Source organism: Doryrhamphus excisus, chromosome 19, assembly GCF_030265055.1.
Source record: "Doryrhamphus excisus isolate RoL2022-K1 chromosome 19, RoL_Dexc_1.0, whole genome shotgun sequence".
NCBI lineage: Eukaryota > Metazoa > Chordata > Actinopteri > Syngnathiformes > Syngnathidae > Doryrhamphus > Doryrhamphus excisus.
The window spans coordinates 2,064,113-2,085,195 of record NC_080484.1 but is presented as its reverse complement, the minus strand read 5'-3'; the positions used below and the strand labels follow the sequence as shown (position 1 = coordinate 2,085,195).

The 21,083-nt window shown below is 30.6% G+C and overlaps 1 protein-coding gene across 3 annotated transcripts in view; it reads left to right on the top strand.

Moving 5' to 3' along the window:
* dtnbb (dystrobrevin, beta b) overlaps positions 1–19,785 on the top strand; it is a 33,696-nt gene extending 13,911 nt beyond the window's left edge. For all 3 annotated transcript variants that reach the window (XM_058056673.1, XM_058056676.1, XM_058056674.1), the window contains exons 11-19: positions 7,668–7,758; positions 10,316–10,404; positions 10,482–10,595; positions 15,869–15,965; positions 17,197–17,217; positions 17,318–17,477; positions 17,621–17,710; positions 19,196–19,249; positions 19,408–19,785. In XM_058056673.1, coding sequence (XP_057912656.1) covers positions 7,668–7,758; positions 10,316–10,404; positions 10,482–10,595; positions 15,869–15,965; positions 17,197–17,217; positions 17,318–17,477; positions 17,621–17,710; positions 19,196–19,249; positions 19,408–19,433 — 742 coding nt within the window. In that variant the 3' untranslated portion in view covers positions 19,434–19,785. The remainder of the gene's footprint in view (positions 1–7,667; positions 7,759–10,315; positions 10,405–10,481; positions 10,596–15,868; positions 15,966–17,196; positions 17,218–17,317; positions 17,478–17,620; positions 17,711–19,195; positions 19,250–19,407) is intronic.
* Positions 19,786–21,083: the final 1,298 nt, after the last annotated feature.

Genomic DNA, 21,083 nt, shown 5'->3' with positions numbered 1-21,083 from the left:
AATTAATAATGTGATATAAATAATTATATATATTTTTTATCAATTTAAAAAAAAATTCTATTGATTTTTTTTACAGAAAAAATTTAATATACCATATTTTCTGGACTATAAGTCTAAATAAATAAATAATAATAAATAATAATTTGATCATATCTTGTGCATCCCCCCTGTTTTAGGAACCTAGTGCTAAAAACAATTTTTTTGGTATTGAATTTTGACAAAAACGACAAAAACAAACATCACATTTATTGAATTGTTTATTAAAAAAAATCCCCTTAATTCTATAAAGTGTAGTGTTTTTAAAGATGGACTTTTATTATGATTATATTTGCCATCCCATAGTGGGTCCCCCGTATTTTCTGGACTATAAGTTTAAATAAACAAATAATAATAAATAATTAATAACTCCATATAAATAATTTTTTTTTTTTGATTTTTTAAAAATTTCTATTGATTTTTTTTTACAAAAACAAATCTCAGACAAATTTCATATACTGTATTTTCTGGACTATAAGTCTAAATAAATAAATAAATAATAATTAATAATTTGATATAAATAATTTTATATTTTTTTATTGATTTTTTAAAAAATTCTGACAAATTTCATATGCTGTATTTTCTGGACTATAAGTCTAAATAAATAAATAATAATTAATAATTTGATATAAATAATTTTATATTTTTTTATTGATTTTTTAAAAAATTCTGACAAATTTCATATGCTGTAGTTTTTTGGACTATACGTCTAAATAAATAAATAATAATTAATAATTTGATATAAATAATTATATATATATATTTTTATCGATTTTTTAAAAAATTCTATTGATTTTTTTTACAATTTTTTTTTGGACAAATTTCATATACCGTATTTTCTGGACTATAAGTTTAAATAAATAAATAATAATAAATAATTAATAATTCGATATAAATAATTTTTTTTATTTTTTATTGATTTTTAAAAAATTTCTATTGATTTTTTTTACAAAAACAAATCTCAGACAAATTTCATATACTGTATTTTTTGGACTATAAGTCTAAATAAATAAATAATAATCATATCTTGCGCATCCCCCCTGTTTTAGGAACCTAGTGACGCCCCTGCTAAAAACAATTTTTTTGGTATTGAATTTTGACAAAAACGACAAAAACAAACATCACATTTATTGAATTGTTTATTTTTTAAAAATCCCCTTAATTCTATAAAGTGTAGTGTTTTTAAAGATGGACTTTTATTATGATTATATTTGCCATCCCATAATGGCTCCCAGGCCGGTTGGTTGGTTGGTTGGTTGTCAGGAACGCCGCCAAGCTTCCGCTTTCTACTTTGATTGATGAGACATGAGAGAGAAGAGAAATGTGGCTTGGCGTAGTTGTTGCCAATTCCCATCAATTGTCTCCGGAACGTTTTTTTTCCCATCTTTTCCCATCAGGTGTGTGTGTGTGTGAATCCGCTCGACTTTGATTCCAACAGACGCCGTTCTCCCAGTTGTCCGACGTCTCGCTTTTACTGGCCAGTTTCTGTTTCCGTTCTGGGATTTTTGGTCTTTAAGGTTCGGGACGTGTGTCTCGGGAAGTTCGAATCCCGGATCACAGCTTCTTGATGTTCGACTCGTGTGCCGCTTTTACCGCCTCGGGCTTGGAAGCACCAAAATAGCACATGTAAAAAAAAAACAAAAAAAAACTTTCACTTTCACTTTCACTTTCTCTACGTCAAACTGCATCCGACATCCTGTACACGCTACAAATACTGCAGTACTTTTTGACGGGCTTGTTTTACTACTACGAAACCACACAATAATAAATACATGTTCAGATGAAGGACAGGGAGAGTCGGCACTGCCAAGATTATTTCATGACTTTGTTGCTGGGCGGAATTCACACAGCCCCCGAGCCAGCAGAGGAAAGGACAGGGAGAGTCGGCATGGATTCTGCTCCATCACTTGTTGCTAGGCAGAATTCATGGAGGATATGAAGTGGGATATGACGCTAGCTCTTTCGTTTTCGGGGCAACTCGGGGCAGAGAGCTACTCTGCCCCACAAAGCACAGAAAGGACAGGGAGAATCGGCAAAAAGGTTTTTGAATTTTCGAATGACTATTTACGTTATTTGCTATAACCACGCCCTTGTTGCTAGGCGGAATTCATGGGGTACCAAAAAAGCATTGACTTGATGCTAACTCGGCTCTGCTAGCTACTATAGCATTGTGTGTGGCTTATTTACTTATTAATTAATTTAGGAATAAATATTAATATATTATATATATATATATTATATATTAATTAGAATTATATTATAATTATAATTAATATTATAATAATATATAATATTATTATTTATTATAATTATATTATTATTATTATATTATATATATAATATAATATATAATATTAATATAATAATAATATATATAATATAATATATATATTATATTATTATAATAATAATTATATTATTTATTATAGTAATATAATAAATAATAATTACTATTATAATATATAATTACTTGACAGAAGTTTGTTCTCAAAATGTCATTTATTGATTTGTTTGTTCTTCTCATAATATTGCAATTTTTTGCAATTCAAATATTCAACTTTATGCTACAAAATGACATTTGTTTTATATTTTTACTTCATTCTTGTAATTTTATGATTTTTTTCCCATAATATTTAGACTTTATAAATTAGTTAATTAGTTAAAAAAAAAAGTTAAAATGAAAATTAATTTTTCCCCAACCTAATTTTCACTTTAACTTTATTTTTTTAAAATAATATTCCAGATTTTTTTTATCTTAAATATTTGAACTCTATGCAACTAAGATCTTATTTTTTATTATTTATTTCATATATATATATATATTTTTTTTATTTTTTATTTTTTATTTTTATGTTCTTAAAAATACATTGTATGATATACACTTTTTTCCTAATATTTTGACTTTATGAATTAGTTAATTATTTAAAAAAAAGTTAAAGTGAAAATTAGGTTTTCCCCAACCTAATTTTCACTTTAACTTTATTTTTTTTATAATATTCCAGATTTTTAAAAATCTTATTTTTCCTCATGTTCTTAAAAATACATTATATTATATACAATTTTTTCCTAATATTTTGACTTTATGAATTAGTTAATTATTAGTATTATTTTTTTTAATTAGGTTTTCCCCAACCTAATTTTCACTTTAACTTTATTTTTTTAAATAATATTCCAGATTTTTTTATCTTAAATATTTCAACTCTATGCTACTAAAATCTTATTTTTCCTCATGTTCTTAAAAATACGTTATATTATATACACTTTTTTTCCTAATATTTTGACTTTATGAATTAGTTAATTATTTTTTAAAAAAGTTAAAATGAAAATTAGTTTTTCCCCAACCTAATTTTCACTTTAAATTAATTTTTTTAAATAATATTCCAGATTTTTTATCTTAAATATTTCAACTCTATGCTACTAAGATCTTATTTTTTTATTATTTATTTCATATATATATTATATATATTTATATTTTTTTATTTTTTATTTTTTATTTTTAGGTTCTTAAAAATACATTATATTATATACACTTTTTTTTCCTAATATTTTGACTTTCATTTTGTAAAATAACGGTTGAGGATTTTTAAATAAAAAAAAAAATTCTGTCGTGGTCCGAATAAGAAACAGCCGCGGCCTCCAAATGGCCCCTGGTCTGCACTTTAACCACCCCCTGACCTGCATTGAATGACAGCCTTTTGTCATCCTGGTCAGTCTATCCTTGACTGGGTCAGCCGTAATTCCCCCCCCCCCCCCCCCCCCCCCCACCCATGCTTTTTACGGTCCTGGATGACACAGCATGGAGGTGAGGATTAATGTCCGACGCCCCCCCCCCCCCCCTCCTCCTCTTCCTCCCCCAAGGAAGGTGTGTGCTGTCATTGATGGCGTTGCAGGTCACATTGGCTCCTAAGTAACCTCGGAGACGCCTTGAAGCCGGCGACAAATAACCGTTGCTATTTATAGACTGATAGATTTATGAAAAACGGGGGGGGGGGGCAGTCAGGATGTATAAAGGCAGTTATGGCGCAGAGAAGAGAGACAGGAGAGAGAGAGAATCTGTGTCGTCACGAGGTCAGGTGACTGTGGAGTTTCCGTGGAGACAGCAGCAGCGGCGGCGGCATCGGCGTGGTAGCGGAGATGCTCGTCTGCGCTGGCGGTCGCACGCGTCGTTCTTCCTAGGCGCATTCTCTCGAGGTAAGCCTCGCTTATTTACTTTAGCACGTTAGCGGCGTCCAATCGGCGTTCTTCTGTGACGGAACTCCGTAACGCACGTTGCTTCGAAGTACATCCTGGTGATTTGCAGCCATATTTTTATCCGATAATGTGTTCTTAAAATAAAGCCACCGAGTCGGCGATGTCTCAGATATTTCGCCATACCGCTTAACGAGACCCCCCCCCCCCCGGGGGATTTATACATGTAAAACATGTATAAATCCAAATGTATTTATTTAATTAAATTATTACATTTTTATTGATTTTTAAAAAAAAATATTGATTTGTTTTTACAAAAAAAATCTCTGACAAATTTCATATACCGTATTTTCTTTTTAGTCGCACCTAAAAATGTAAAACATGTATAAATCCAAATTTATTTATTTATTGAAATTATTACATTTTTTATATTTCTTTATTTATTTATAAAAAAATTTATAGAATTTTTTTTTCTACAATTTCTTTTTACAAATTTCATATTTTAAAAAAATATTTTTTTTAAAATATAAAACATGTATAAATCCAAATTTATTTATTTATTGAAATTATTACATTTTTTATATTTTTTTTATTTATTTATAAAAAAATTATTGAATTTTTTTTTCTACAATTTTTTTTACAAATTTCATATTTAAAAAAATATATATTTTTTTTAAATATAAAACATGTATAAATCCAAATGTATTTATTTATTTAAATTATTACATTTTTGATATATTTTTTTTTATTTAAAAAAAATTATTGATTTGTTTTTACAAAAAAAATCTCTGACAAATTTCATATACCGTATTTTCTGGACTATAAGTCGCTCCAAAATATAAGTCGCACCTAAAAATGTAAAACATGTATAAATCCAAATTTATTCATTTATTGAAATTATTACATTTTTTATATTTTTTTATTGATTTAAAAAAAAATATTGATTTTTTTTTTTACATTTTTTTTTTTTTTACAAATTTCATATACCGTATTTTCTGGACTATAAGTCGCTCCGGAGTATAAGTCGCACCTAAAAATGTAAAACATGTATAAATCCAAATTTATTTATTTATTGAAATTATTACATTTTTTATATTTTTTTATTTATTTATTTATAAAAAATTTATTGAATTTTTTTTCTACAATTTTTTTTTACAAATTTCATATTTTAAAAAAAATATTTTTTTTTAAATATAAAACATGTATAAATCCAAATGTATTTATTTATTTAAATTATTACATTTTTAATATTTTTTTAAATTGATTTTAAAAAAAAATTATTGATTTGTTTTTACAAAAAAAATCTCTGACAAATTTCATATACCGTATTTTCTGGACTATAAGTCGCTCCGGAGTATAAGTCGCACCTAAAAATGTAAAACATGTATAAATCCAAATTTATTTATTTATTGAAATTATTACATTTTTTACAATTTTTTATTTATTTATAAAAAAATTTATTGAATTTTTTTTTCTACAATTTTTTTTTTACAAATTTCATATTTAAAAAAAATATTTTTTTTTAAAAATATAAAACATGTATAAATCCAAATGTATTTATTTATTTAAATTATTACATTTTTTATATTTTTTTTATTGATTTTTTAAAAAAATTATTGATTTGTTTTTACAAAAAAAATCTCTGACAAATTTCATATACCGTATTTTCTGGACTATAAGTCGCTCCGGAGTATAAGTCGCACCTAAAAATGTAAAACATGTATAAATCCAAATGTATTTATTTATTTTAATTATAAAATTTTTGATTAAAAAAAATACTAGACATGAAATAGCACCCCATTTACGCGTCTATTACCCAATATAATCGACCTAATAAGAGAAAATAAAGCTTATTAGGCATAATAAACCTGTTTACCACCTTCTAAATACGCTCTTTTTAACACTATTAGAGCCCACTAGACATGAAATAACACCCCTATAGTCACCTTTACACTCCTATTACCCAATATAATAGACATAATAAGAGAAAATAAAGCATAATAGGCATAATAAACCGGTTTACCACCTTCTAAATATGCTTTTTAACACTATTAGAGCCCTCTAGACATGAAATAACACCCCTATAGTCACCTTTACACTCCTATTACCCAATATAATAGACATAATAAGAGAAAATAAAGCGTATTAGGCATAATAAACCTGTTTACCACCTTCTAAATACACTAACACTATTAGAGCTCTCTAGACATGAAATAGCACCCCTATAGTCAACTTTACACTCCTATTACCCAATATAATAGACCTAATAAGAGAAAATAAAGCGTATTAGGCATAATAAACCTGTTTACCACCTTCTAAATACGCTTTTTCACAGTATTAGAGCCCTCTAGACATGAAATAGCACCCCTATAGTCAGCTTTACACTCCTATTACTCAATATAATAGACATAATAAGAGAAAATAAAGCATATTATGCATAATAAACCTGTTTACCACCTTCTAAATACGCTTTTTTAACACTATTAGAGCCCTCTAGACATGAAATAGCACCCCTATAGTCACCTTTACACTCCTATTACCCAATATAATAGACATAATAAGAGAAAATAAAGCGTATTATGCATAATAAACCTGTTTACCACCTTCTAAATACGCTATTTAACAGTATTAGAGCCCTCTAGACATGACATAGCACCCCTATAGTCACCTTTACACTCCTATTACCCAATATTATAGACATAATAAGTAAAAATAAAGCGTATTAGGCATAATAAACCTGTTTACCACCTTCTAAATACGCTATTTAACACTATTAGAGCTCTCTAGACATGAAATAGCACCCCTATAGTCACCTTTACACTCCTATTACCCAATATAATAGACATAATAAGAGAAAATAAAGCATATTAGGCATAATAAACCTGTTTACCACCTTCTAAATATGCTATTTAACAATATTAGAGCCCTCTAGACATGAAATAGCACCCCTATAGTCACCTTTACACTCCTATTACCCAATATAATAGACCTAATAAGAGAAAATAAAGCGTAATAGGCATAATAAACCTGTTTACCACCTTCTAAATACGCTTTTTAACACTATTAGAGCTCTCTAGACATGAAATAGCACCCCTATAGTCACATTTACACTCCTATTACCCAATATAATAGACATAATAAGAGAAAATAAAGCGTATTAGGCATAATAAACCTGTGTACCACCTTTTAAATATGCTATTTAACAGTATTAGAGCCCTCTATACATTAAATAGCACCCCTATAGTCACCTTTACGCGGCCATTACCCAATATAGTAGACCTAATAAGAGAAAATAAAGCGTATTAGGCATAATAAACCTGTTTACCACCTTCTAAATACACTATTTAACACTATTAGAGCTCTCTAGACATGAAATAGCACCCCTATAAGTGTGCTGTTGGCGAGTCGCAGTGACTTTTTTTTCGTGTTTTTTTTTCATGCAGCGTCCTGGAGAGTCCCAGCCGGCTGGACGAGGAGCACCGCCTCATCGCCCGCTACGCCGCACGCCTGGCGGCCGAGGCGGGGAACTCCACGGTGAGTGCAGGATGGAACGTTGGCAAAATGGCGCTTCCATCAGACTTTTTTTTTTTTTTTACTTAGGAATCTATGTAAGCTTGTTTACCTCACTGGAAGAAAAAAATGCTAAGTCACCAGACAGGAAGTCACAATGTCGGCTCCCAACTAAAATGATGTTAATCTAAAAAAATATCTAAAAATGATAGATTTGAAGTGAAGTGTAAATTATGAAATAAAAAGTCATAATTATGAAATAAATTGTCAACATTTTGAGATAAAAAGTCCAAATGATGTCATAAGAAAATCATAATTGTGAAAAAAATTGACATTTATATAGTAAAGTCATATTTATAAAAATGTGAAACTCATAAATTCATAAATATGAGATACAAAGTCAAATTTATGAGATAAAAATTGGAAATGATTCATAATTATGAAATAAAAAGTCCAATTTGTGAGATACAAAATCATGATTTGGACATAAAAAGTCAAACTTATGAAATTAAAAAATGGAAATTATTAGACAAAAAGTAAAAAGTTTGAACTCAAAAGTCACAATTCTAAGATAAAAAGTCGAAATTATGAGATAGTCATAAATATGATATAAAAAGTCAAATTTGTGAGCAAAAAAAAACAAAATTATGAGATTAAAAATGAACAATTCTAAAAGTTGTAATTATGAGATAAAATCATAATTATGGGAACAAGTGGAAATTCTGAGACAAAAATTATATGATAAAAAAATCGAAATTGTGAGATAAAAATTCATAATTATGAGATTAAAAATCAACAATTCTAAAATGAAAAGTTGGAATTATGAGATAAAATCATAATTATGGGAACAAGTGGAAATTCTGAGACAAAAATTGATATGATTATTGATATGATAAAAAAATTATGAGATAAAAAAGTCAAAATTATGAGATTAAAAATGAAAAGTTGGAATTATGAGATAAAATCATAATTAATCAAAACTCCCATAAAAAAGTTGAAATATCTTCGTAATGAACATTTTTTTATCATTTCATATTCCAGGTATTACTCAAAAATTACTTTTGATTTCATACCATTCACATTTTTAACTTATCTTTTATACATTTTAAGAAATTTTAATTTTTGTGTTACTACCCCAACCTTCCATAAGTGGGTCAAAAATGACCCGGTCAGGTTGTTTTCTTGAAATATCTTCGTAATGAAAAAAATTTATCATTTCATATTCCAGGTATTCCTCAAAAATCATATTTTTGATATCATGCCATTCACATTTTTAACTTACCTTTTATACATTTTAAGAAATTTTAAGAAATCTTCCATAAGTGGGTCAAAAATGACCCGGTCAGGTTGTTGTCTTGAAATTTCTTCGTAATCAAATTTTTAAAATCATTTCATATTCCAGGTATTCCTCAAAAAACATGTTTTTGATATCATGCCATTCACATTTTTAACTTAACTTTTATACATTTTAAGAAATTTTAAGAAATCTCCCATAAGTGGGTCAAACATGACCCGGTCAGGTTGTTTTCTTGAAATATCTTTGTAATTAATTTTTTTTTATCATTTCATATTTCAGGTATTACTCAAAAAACATGTTTTTCATATCATGCCATTCACGTTTTTTACTTATCTTTTATACATTTTAAGAAATTTTAGTTTTGGTGTTACTACCCCAACCTTCCATAAGTGGGTCAAAAATGACCCGGTCAGGTTGTTTTCTTGAAATATCTTCGTAATGAAATTTTTTTATCATTTCATATTCCAGGTATTCCTCAAAAATCATATTTTTGATATCATGCCATTCACATTTTTAACTTACCTTTTATACATTTTAAGAAATTTTAAGAAATCTTCCATAAGTGGGTCAAAAATGACCCGGTCGGGTTGTTTTCTTGAAATTTCTTCGTAATAAATTTTTTTTTATCATTTCATATTTCAGGTATTACTCAAAAAACATGTTTTTCATATCATGCCATTCACATTTTTAACTTATCTTTTATAGATTTTAAGAAATTTTAGTTTTTGTGTTACTACCCCAACCTTCCATAAGTGGGTCAAAAATGACCCGGTCAGGTTGTTTTCTTGAAATATCTTCGTAATGAAATTTTTTTATCATTTCATATTCCAGGTATTCCTCAAAAATCATATTTTTGATATCATGCCATTCACATTTTTAACTTACCTTTTATACATTTTAAGAAATTTTAAGAAATCTTCCATAAGTGGGTCAAAAATGACCCGGTCGGGTTGTTTTCTTGAAATTTCTTCGTAATAAATTTTTTTTTATCATTTCATATTTCAGGTATTACTCAAAAAACATGTTTTTCATATCATGCCATTCACATTTTTAACTTATCTTTTATAGATTTTAAGAAATTTTAGTTTTTGTGTTACTACCCCAACCTTCCATAAGTGGGTCAAAAATGACCCGGTCAGGTTGTTTTCTTGAAATATCTTCGTAATTAATTTTTTTTATCATTTCATATTCCAGGTATTCCTCAAAAAACATGTTTTTGATATCATGCCACTGTGCTGTAATTTATTTTTAAATTCACAGTGTGTTGTTTTTTCCCCTCCACAGCAACAATGCCCTCCGTCGGACTTGAGTTTCAACTTTGATGCCAACAAGCAGCAGAGGCAGTTGATCGCAGAGCTGGAGAACAAAAACAGGTCGGCATCGTCGGTTCCGACTATGCCCGGACCAGGTTGAGTTCCATCTCGGTTCTTAAACCGGTTGTGTTCTCCAGGGAGATCCTGCAGGAGATCCAGAGGCTGCGTCTGGAGCACGAGCAGGCATCCCAACCCACGCCGGAGAAGGCCCAGCAGAACCCCACGCTGCTAACGGAGCTGCGGCTACTCAGGTAGCGAGATTTTTTTAGCACATATCCACTAACTCATCCAGAACGGCGTTCCCGGGAAAAATGGCGGGAGAGTCCACGAGTCAGCATGTAGAGCATGGGTGTCCAAAGTGCGGCACGGCTATTTTTTCATTGTCCCGTGAAAATACCTTCTAAATATGCTTTTTAACACTATTAGAGCCCTCCAAACATGAAATAGCACCCCTATAGTCACCTTTACACTCCTATTACTCAATATAATAGACATAATAAGAGAAAATAAAGCGTAATAGGCATAATAAACTTGTTTACCACCTTCTAAATACACTTTTTAACATTATTAGAGCCCTCCAAACATGAAATAACACCCCTATAGTCACCTTTACACTCCTATTAGCCAACATAGTACACACAGGAAGAGACACTAAGATATATTAAGCATAGATAACCTGTTTACCACCTTCTAAATACGATTTTTAACACTATTAGAGCCCTCCAAACATGAAATAGCACCCCTATAGTCACCTTTACACTCCTATTACCCAATATAATAGACCTAATAAGAGAAAATAAAGCATAATAGGCATAATAAACTTGTTTACCACCTTCTAAATACACTTTTTAACATTATTAGAGCCCTCCAAACATGAAATAACACCCCTATAGTCGCCCTTACACTTCTATTAGCCAATATAGTACACACAAGAAGAGACAATAAGATATATTAAGCATAGATAACCTGTTTACCGCCTTCTAAATACGATGTTTAACACTATTAGAGCCCTCCAAACATGAAATAGCACCCCTATAGTCACCTTTACACTCCTATTAGCCAATATAGTACACACAAGAAGAGACAGTAAGATATATTAAGCATAGATAACCTGTTTACCACCTTCTATATACGATTTTTAACACTATTAGAGCCCTCCAAACATGAAATAGCACCCCTATAGTCACCCTTACACTTCTATTAGCCAATATAATAGACCTAATAAGAGAAAATAAAGCGTAATAGGCATAATAAACTTGTTTACCACCTTCTAAATACACTTTTTAACATTATTAGAGCCCTCCAAACATGAAATAACACCCCTATAGTCACCCTTACACTTCTATTAGCCAATATAGTACACACAAGAAGAGACAATAAGATATATTAAGCATAGATAACCTGTTTACCGCCTTCTAAATACGATTTTTAACACTATTAGAGCCCTCCAAACATGAAATAGCACCCCTATAGTCACCCTTACACTTCTATCAGCCAATATAGTACACACAAGAAGAGACAATAAGATATATTAAGCATAGATAACCTGTTTACCACCTTCCATATACGATTTTTAACACTATTAGAGCCCTCCAAACATGAAATAGCACCCCTATAGTCACCCTTACACTCCTATTAGCCAACATAGTACACACAAGAAGAGACAATAAGATATATTAAGCATAGCTAACCTGTTTACCACCTTCCATATACGATTTTTAACACTATTAGAGCCCTCCAAACATGAAATAGCACCCCTATAGTCACCCTTACACTTCTATTAGCCAATATAATAGACCTGATAAGAGAAAATAAAGCGTAATAGGCATAATAAACTTGTTTACCACCTTCTAAATACACTTTTTAACATTATTAGAGCCCTCCAAACATGAAATAGCACCCCTATAGTCACCCTTACACTTCTATTAGCCAATATAGTACACACAAGAAGAGACAATAAGATATATTAAGCACAGATAACATGTCTACCACCTTCCATATACGATTTTTAACACTATTAGAGCCCTCCAAACATGAAATAGCACCCCTATAGTCACCTTTACACTCCTATTAGCCAATATAGTACACACAGGAAAAGACACTAAGATATATTAAGCATAGATAACCTGTTTACCACCTTCTAAATACAATTTTTAACACTATTAGAGCCCTCCAAACATGAAATAGCACCCCTATAGTCACCTTTACACTCCTATTACCCAATATAATAGACCTAATAAGAGAAAATAAAGCGTAATAGGCATAATAAACTTGTTTACCACCTTCTAAATACACTTTTTAACATTATTAGAGCCCTCCAAACATGAAATAACACCCCTATAGTCGCCCTTACACTTCTATTAGCCAATATAGTACACACAAGAAGAGACAATAAGATATATTAAGCATAGATAACCTGTTTACCGCCTTCTAAATACGATGTTTAACACTATTAGAGCCCTCCAAACATGAAATAGCACCCCTATAGTCACCTTTACACTCCTATTAGCCAATATAGTACACACAAGAAGAGACAGTAAGATATATTAAGCATAGATAACCTGTTTACCACCTTCTATATACGATTTTTAACACTATTAGAGCCCTCCAAACATGAAATAGCACCCCTATAGTCACCCTTACACTTCTATTAGCCAATATAATAGACCTAATAAGAGAAAATAAAGCGTAATAGGCATAATAAACTTGTTTACCACCTTCTAAATACACTTTTTAACATTATTAGAGCCCTCCAAACATGAAATAGCACCCCTATAGTCACCTTTACACTCCTATTACCCAATATAGTACACACAGGAAGAGACACTAAGATATATTAAGCATAGATAACCTGTTTACCACCTTCCATATACGATTTTTAACACTATTAGAGCCCTCCAAACATGAAATAGCACCCCTATAGTCACCTTTACACTCCTATTAGCCAATATAGTACACACATGAAGAGACAATAAGATATATTAAGCATAGATAACCTGTTTACCACCTTCTAAATATAATTTTTAACACTATTAGAGCCCTCCAAACATGAAATAGCACCCCTATAGTCACCCTTACACTTCTATTAGCCAATATAGTACACACAAGAAGAGACAATAAGATATATTAAGCATAGATAACCTGTTTACCGCCTTCTAAATACGATTTTTAACACTATTAGAGCCCTCCAAACATGAAATAGCACCCCTATAGTCACCCTTACACTTCTATCAGCCAATTTAGTACACACAAGAAGAGACAATAAGATATATTAAGCATAGATAACCTGTTTACCACCTTCCATATACGATTTTTAACACTATTAGAGCCCTCCAAACATGAAATAGCACCCCTATAGTCACCCTTACACTCCTATTAGCCAACATAGTACACACAAGAAGAGACAATAAGATATATTAAGCATAGCTAACCTGTTTACCACCTTCCATATACGATTTTTAACACTATTAGAGCCCTCCAAACATGAAATAGCACCCCTATAGTCACCCTTACACTTCTATTAGCCAATATAATAGACCTGATAAGAGAAAATAAAGCGTAATAGGCATAATAAACTTGTTTACCACCTTCTAAATACACTTTTTAACATTATTAGAGCCCTCCAAACATGAAATAGCACCCCTATAGTCACCCTTACACTTCTATTAGCCAATATAGTACACACAAGAAGAGACAATAAGATATATTAAGCACAGATAACATGTCTACCACCTTCCATATACGATTTTTAACACTATTAGAGCCCTCCAAACATGAAATAGCACCCCTATAGTCACCTTTACACTCCTATTAGCCAATATAGTACACACAGGAAGAGACACTAAGATATATTAAGCATAGATAACCTGTTTACCACCTTCTAAATACAATTTTTAACACTATTAGAGCCCTCCAAACATGAAATAGCACCCCTATAGTCATCTTCATATTCTTCATATCTTCATATCACTCATATTAGCCAATATAGTACACACAAGTGAAAAAATATGATAATATTCCAAAATATTGTCATTCAATCCCAGCCATTTTCACAATTCAACCCCTTTTTAGCGGCCATTTTTGTTTATATTGACAGATTTTTCAAAGCACATGAAATATTATTTTTTTATGATTAATAAACACGGAAACTCATCTTTCATCAGAAAAAAAAATTCTACTTTTTTCCGTTCTTTAGTAACCAGCAGTAGAACATAGGTAAGTTTCAGGAAAATATCAGTTCCCAACTAAAAAGATACATTTGTAAAAAGCATAATGTCCAAACAACACAAAACAAGCTTAACTTAATTTATTTACAAATACAGCACCTTAAAATGCTGCACGGTGGTCGAGTGATTAGCGCGCGGACCTCACAGCTAGGAGACCAGGGTTCAATTCCACCCTCGGTTATCTCTGTGTGGAGTTTGCATGTTCTCCCTGTGCATGCATGTTTTTTTTCCGGTTATTCCGGTTTTCTCCCACATTCCATAAAAACATGCTAGGTTAATTAGCGACTCCAAATTGTCCATAGGTATGAATGTGAGTGTGAATGGTTGTTTGCTTTTGCCCTATTATAGAAAATTTGTCAGACATTTTTATTTTTAATAAAAAAAATCAATGAAAAAAAAATCAATAAAAAATATCAAATTATTTAGGGGGGGGCTTCAGAATATTTTTAAATAGGTCTAACGACGCTACTGGCCCAAGAAGTAAAAAAATAAAAATAATTAGTTTAATTAGCGACTCCAAATTGTCCATAGGTATGAATGTGAGTGTGAATGGTTGTTTGCTTTTGCCCTATTATAAAAAAATTGTCAGACATTTTTATTTTTAATAAAAAAAATCAATGAAAAAAAAATCAATAAAAAATACGAAATTATTTAGGGGGGGCTTCAGAATATTTTTAAATAGGTCTAACGACGCCACTGGCCCTTAAAAGTAAAAAAAAAAAAACATTAGGTTAATTAGCGACTCCAAATTGTCCATAGGTATGAATGTGAGTGTGAATGGTTGTTTGTCTATATGTGCCCTGTGATTGGCTGGCCACCAGTCCAGAATGTGGACCCCGCCTCTTGCCACAAGACAGCTGGGATAGGCTCCAGCACCCCCTTGCTTGTGACCCTCGTGAGGATTAGCGGTAGAAAATTAGTACTACTACTACTAGTAGTAGGCTAGTATTAGCTTGGTTTTGCCCTATTATATAAAAATTATCAGACATTTTTATTTTTAATAAAAAAAATCAATGAAAAAAAAATCAATAAAAAATATGAAATTATTTAGGGGGGGCTGCACAATATTTTTAAATAGGTCTAACGACGCCACTGGCCCTTAGAAGTACCTCTTTGGGCCAATCGAATGCGAAAAAGTGATATTTTTTTTAGAAAAGTACATTAAAAATGTACAAGAAGAAAGCTGAAATAATTGAAAGTAAAAGCAAAAATGTAGAAACTGTAATTGTACATGGCCATGTGTGTGTGTGTGTGTGTGTGTGTGTGTGTGTGTGTGTGTGTGTGTGTGTGTGTGTCAGACACAGAAAAGACGAGCTGGAGCGACGCATGTCGGCCCTGCAGGAGAGCCGACGGGAGCTGATGGTGCAGCTGGAAGGACTCATGAGGCTGCTGAAGGTATACATATTTTCATATATGGGGGGGGGGGGGGGCGTAACGTCATTATGATATCCTAATTTTCAGAAAAATAATAATATTCCACATTTTTTTTGAATTTTTTTTTTGCTGTTTTTATCCAAAATATTCTTCTGATAGTATTATGACTTTATTCCCATTATTCCCATAACACTTTTTCAACTTAAGTTTGTTTTTTTTTCTCATAATATTACTTATTATATTATTATTACTTATTATTATATTCCGACTTAATTTTTGTAAAATTACTGCTGACTTTTAAATTTTTTTTAGTTTTTTTTCAAATATTTTTCATTTTTGTCTTGTAAATTTTCTTTTTTTAATTATGTAAAACTTAATTTCCATAATATTTAGACTTTATTTCGATAATATCATAACTTTTTCCCCAACCTAACTTTCACTTTTTTCCAAAAATCTTTCTTCATAATATTACAACGCTATTCTTGTAAATGTATGACTTTTTCTTATTACATAACAACTTTTTTGTGTTAATATTTTGACTTAATTATTGTAAAATTACTGTTGATTTATCCAATTGTAGGGTTTATATTTTTTTAGTATTTTTCTTAACGAATCATTTATAAATAGTTTAATTATAATAAATAAATAATAAATAAATACATTTAATTTTTGTAGTTTTTTTTCAAATATTTTTCATTTTTGTTTTGTAAATTAAAATAAATAATAAATAAATAAATTTAATTTTTGTAGTTTTTTCAGATTTTTTTCATTTTTGTTTTGGAAATTTTCTTTTTGTAATTATGTGTAACTTTATTTCCATAATATTTAGACTTTATTCCTGTAATATCATAACTTTTTCCCCAACCTAACTTTCACTTTGACTTTGTTTTTTTGTTCCAAAAGTGTTTTTTCATAATATTCTTGTAAATGTATGACTTTTTCTTATTACATAACAATTTTTTTCTGTTAATATTTTGACTTAATTATTGTAAAATTACTGTTGATTTATCCAGTTTTAGGGTTTATATTTTTTTTTATATTTTTTTATATTATTTTTCTTAAATGATAATTTATAAATTATATAAATTATATTATTATATAAATTATATAAATTATATTTTTAAAGTGCCACAGGCTTATTTAAAAAAAAAAAAAAAACAAAAAACAGAGGTGGGCCTCATATGGCCCCCAAGCTGCATCTTGGACACCCCCGGGCTGCAAATGACTGACTTGGTGTTTTGCTTGCTGACAGGATGAGGAACAGAAGCAGGCGGTGAGTGGACCTTCTAAGAACGAATCCATTTGATGGACAGGAACCTTGCAGCCATTTTGTCTAAAGAAAAGTCAGAAGTGACTGAGAGTTTTCCTTCCAGTCCCAGTCTGGAGGGTCCCCCCACTCGTCCCCCAGCCACGGGGCGGGCTGCTCCATGCCCATGCCTATACGCTCCACCTCAGCTGGCTCCACCCCCACCCACACGCCACAGGACTGCTTGGCGGGTGTGGGAGGCGACGTGCTGGAGGCCTTCGCTCAGGGTAATAAAAGACATCCCGAGTCCCGGAGTCCCGGAGTCCCGGAGTCCCGGAGTCCCGGAGTCTCGGAGTCTCGGAGTCCCGGAGTCGGATCTCCAAGCTTCGTCGTGGACGTGAAAGTGGAATTTTCCATTTGTGTGTTGCAGGTGTACCTCGGAACCTGCGTAACGACCTCCTGGTTGCCGCCGACTCCATCACCAACACCATGTCTTCACTGGTGAAGGAGCTCCACTCAGGTGGGACCACGCTTCAATTGCTCACAGATGATGACCCTTGTAACAGTTACTGATTGTAAAAGTACCAGATGGATTGGATTTTATTTTATTTTATTTTATTTTATTTTATTTTATTTTATTTTATTTTATTTTATTTTATTTTATTTTATTTTATTTTATTTTATTTTTTTTAATTTTTTTTTTATTTTATTTTATATATATTTTATTTTACACAAAAAAACTTAAACTGTATGACGGAAAGCAGGAAGTGAACAAATGTAACAGTTACTGATTGTAAAAGTACCAGATGGATTGGATTTTATTTTATTTTATTTTATTTTATTTTATTTTATTTTATTTTATTTTATTTTATTTTATTTTATTTTATTTTATTTTATTTTATTTTATTTTATTTTATTTTACACAAAAAAAACTTAAACTGTATTACGGAAAGCAGGAAGTGAACAAATGTAACAGTTACTGATTGTAAAAGTACCAGATGGATTTTATTTTATTTTATTTTATTTTATTTTATTTTATTTTATTTTATTTTATTTTATTTTATTTTATTTTATTTTATTTTATTTTATTTTATTTTATTTTATTTTATTTTATTTTATTTTATTTTATTTTATTTTATTTTATTTTATATATATTTTATTTTACACAAAAAAACTGTATTACGGAAAGCAGGAAGTGAACAAATGTAACAGTTACTGATTGTAAAAGTACCAGATGGATTGGATTAAATTTTATTTTATTTTATTTTATTTTATTTTATTTTATTTTATTTTATTTTATTTTATTTTATTTTATTTTATTTTATTTTATTTTATTTTATTTTACACAAAAAAAACTTAAACTGTATTACGGAAAGCAGGAAGTGAACAAATGTAACAGTTACTGATTGTAAAAGTACCAGATGGATTTTATTTTATTTTATTTTATTTTATTTTATTTTATTTTATTTTATTTTATTTTATTTTATTTTATTTTATTTTATTTTATTTTATTTTATTTTATTTTATTTTATTTTATTTTATTTTATTTTATTTTATTTTATATATATTTTATTTTACACAAAAAAACTGTATTACGGAAAGCAGGAAGTGAACAAATGTAACAGTTACTGATTGTAAAAGTACCAGATGGATTGGATTAAATTTTATTTTATTTTATTTTATTTTATTTTATTTTATTTTATTTTATTTTATTTTATTTTATTTTATTTTATTTTATTTTATTTTATTTTATTTTATTTTATTTTATTTTATTTTACACAAAAAAAACTTAAACTGTATTACGGAAAGCAGGAAGTGAACAAATGTAACAGTTACTGATTGTAAAAGTACCAGATGGAGGGGTAGGATTGAATAAGCTTTGCTTCTTCCTACTCCTTTTGGACATGTGGAACTGGGAACTGATTATGGGATGCATTCAATTGGAATCTGATGCATGTTCAAATGAAATGAAACCATTACCATGTTCGATTTTGTGCTCTTGTAGTGGACGACGGGGCAGACGAGGAAGAGACCAACATGAGAAACGGAGGGGAGAGAGGTCAGTGCTGAGCAACCAATCAGATCCAGTGGAACCTCTAAACTCCCATATTTTTTTTTGGTCTTTGTGTTCCTTTCCTAAAATAACCGCTTCCAAAAATAGCAAGCTGTAAAAATAGCGCGATGTCCTGCGTGTTTTTTTTTTTTTTTTTTTTGCAGGCACAATGCGAGTACACAAGCAATGAGCAGAGAAGAGAACTCCATCCCTGCAGGTCCGCAGGTCATCCATCCACCAGGAGCAATCAACAACAACGACGACCACGACGACGACCCCCACCAGGCGTTAGCACGTAGATAATGCATGCCGTCATCTGAGCTAAACAGGAAACAACGTAGGGGGAGGTGTCTCATTAGCCAGTGTGTTAAACCTGCTGTAATAATATCACCCGCTCAAGATGGCCGCCGTCCAACTGCTTTTTAACCGTTAGCTTTTCCAAGCTAATGTTTTTTTTTTCGGAGTTCTGCCCACGAATTCATGGTCCCACACGTCAACATAGCCTAATGTTCTACTTGCATGTTAACCCCCCCCCCCCCCCCCCCCCAAAAAAAAAGAAATGGCTTAGCAACTAGCTTAGCATTAGCATCACACATGTAATGGGATTAATGTTAGCTCTTCCGTCAAAAAAGCTAGCATTGGAACAATACTAGCTATTAATAAATCTAATAATAATCTGGATGGGTTAATGTTAGCGCTTTAGTCAAACAAGCTAGCATTGGAAAAATACTAGCTATTAATAAATCTAATAATAATCTGGATGGGGTTAATGTTAGCGCTTCGGTCAAACAAGCTAGCATTGGAACAATACTAGCTATTAATAAATCTAATAATAATCTGGATGGGGTTAATGTTAGCTCTTCAGTCAAACAAGCTAGCATTGGAACAATACTAGCAATTAATAACTCTAATAATAATCTGGATGGGGTTAATGTTAGCTCTTTAGTCCAACAAGCTAGCATTGGAACAATACTAGCTCTAAATAAATCTAATAATAATCTGGATGGGGTTAATGTTAGCGCTTCAGTTAAACAAGCTAGCATTGGAACAATACTAGCTATTAATAAATCTAATAATAATCTGGATGGGGTTAATGTTAGCGCTTCGGTCAAACAAGCTAGCATTGGAACAATACTAGCTATTAATAAATCTAAGAATAATCTGGATGGGGTTAATGTTAGCTCTTCTGTCAAACAAGCTAGCATTGGAACAATACTAGCTATTAATAAATCTAATAATAATCTGGATGGGTTAATGTTAGCTCTTTACGCAAACAAGCTAGCATTGGAAAAATACTAGCTATTAATAAATCTAATAATAATCTGGATGGGGTTAATGTTAGCGCTTCGGTCAAACAAGCTAGCATTGGAACAATACTAGCTATTGATAAATCTAATAATAATCTGGATGGGGTTAATGTTAGCGCTTCGGTCAAACAAGCTAGCATTGGAACAATACTAGCTATTAATAAATCTAATAATAATCTGGATGGGGTTAATGTTAGCGCTTCAGTCAAACAAGCTAGCATTGGAACAATACTAGCTATTAATAAATCTAATAATAATCTGGATGGGGTTAATGTTAGCTCTTTAGTCAAACAAGCTAGCATTGGAACAATACTAGCTATTAATAAATCTAATAATAATCTGGATGGGGTTAATGTTAGCGCTTCGGTCAAACAAGCTAGCATTGGAACAGTACTAGCTATTAATAAATCTAATAATAATCTGGATGGGTTAATGTTAGCTCTTTGGTCAAACAAGCTAGCATTGGAAAAATACTAGCTATTAATAAATCTAATAATAATATGGATGGGGTTAATGTTGCTATATGATGCATT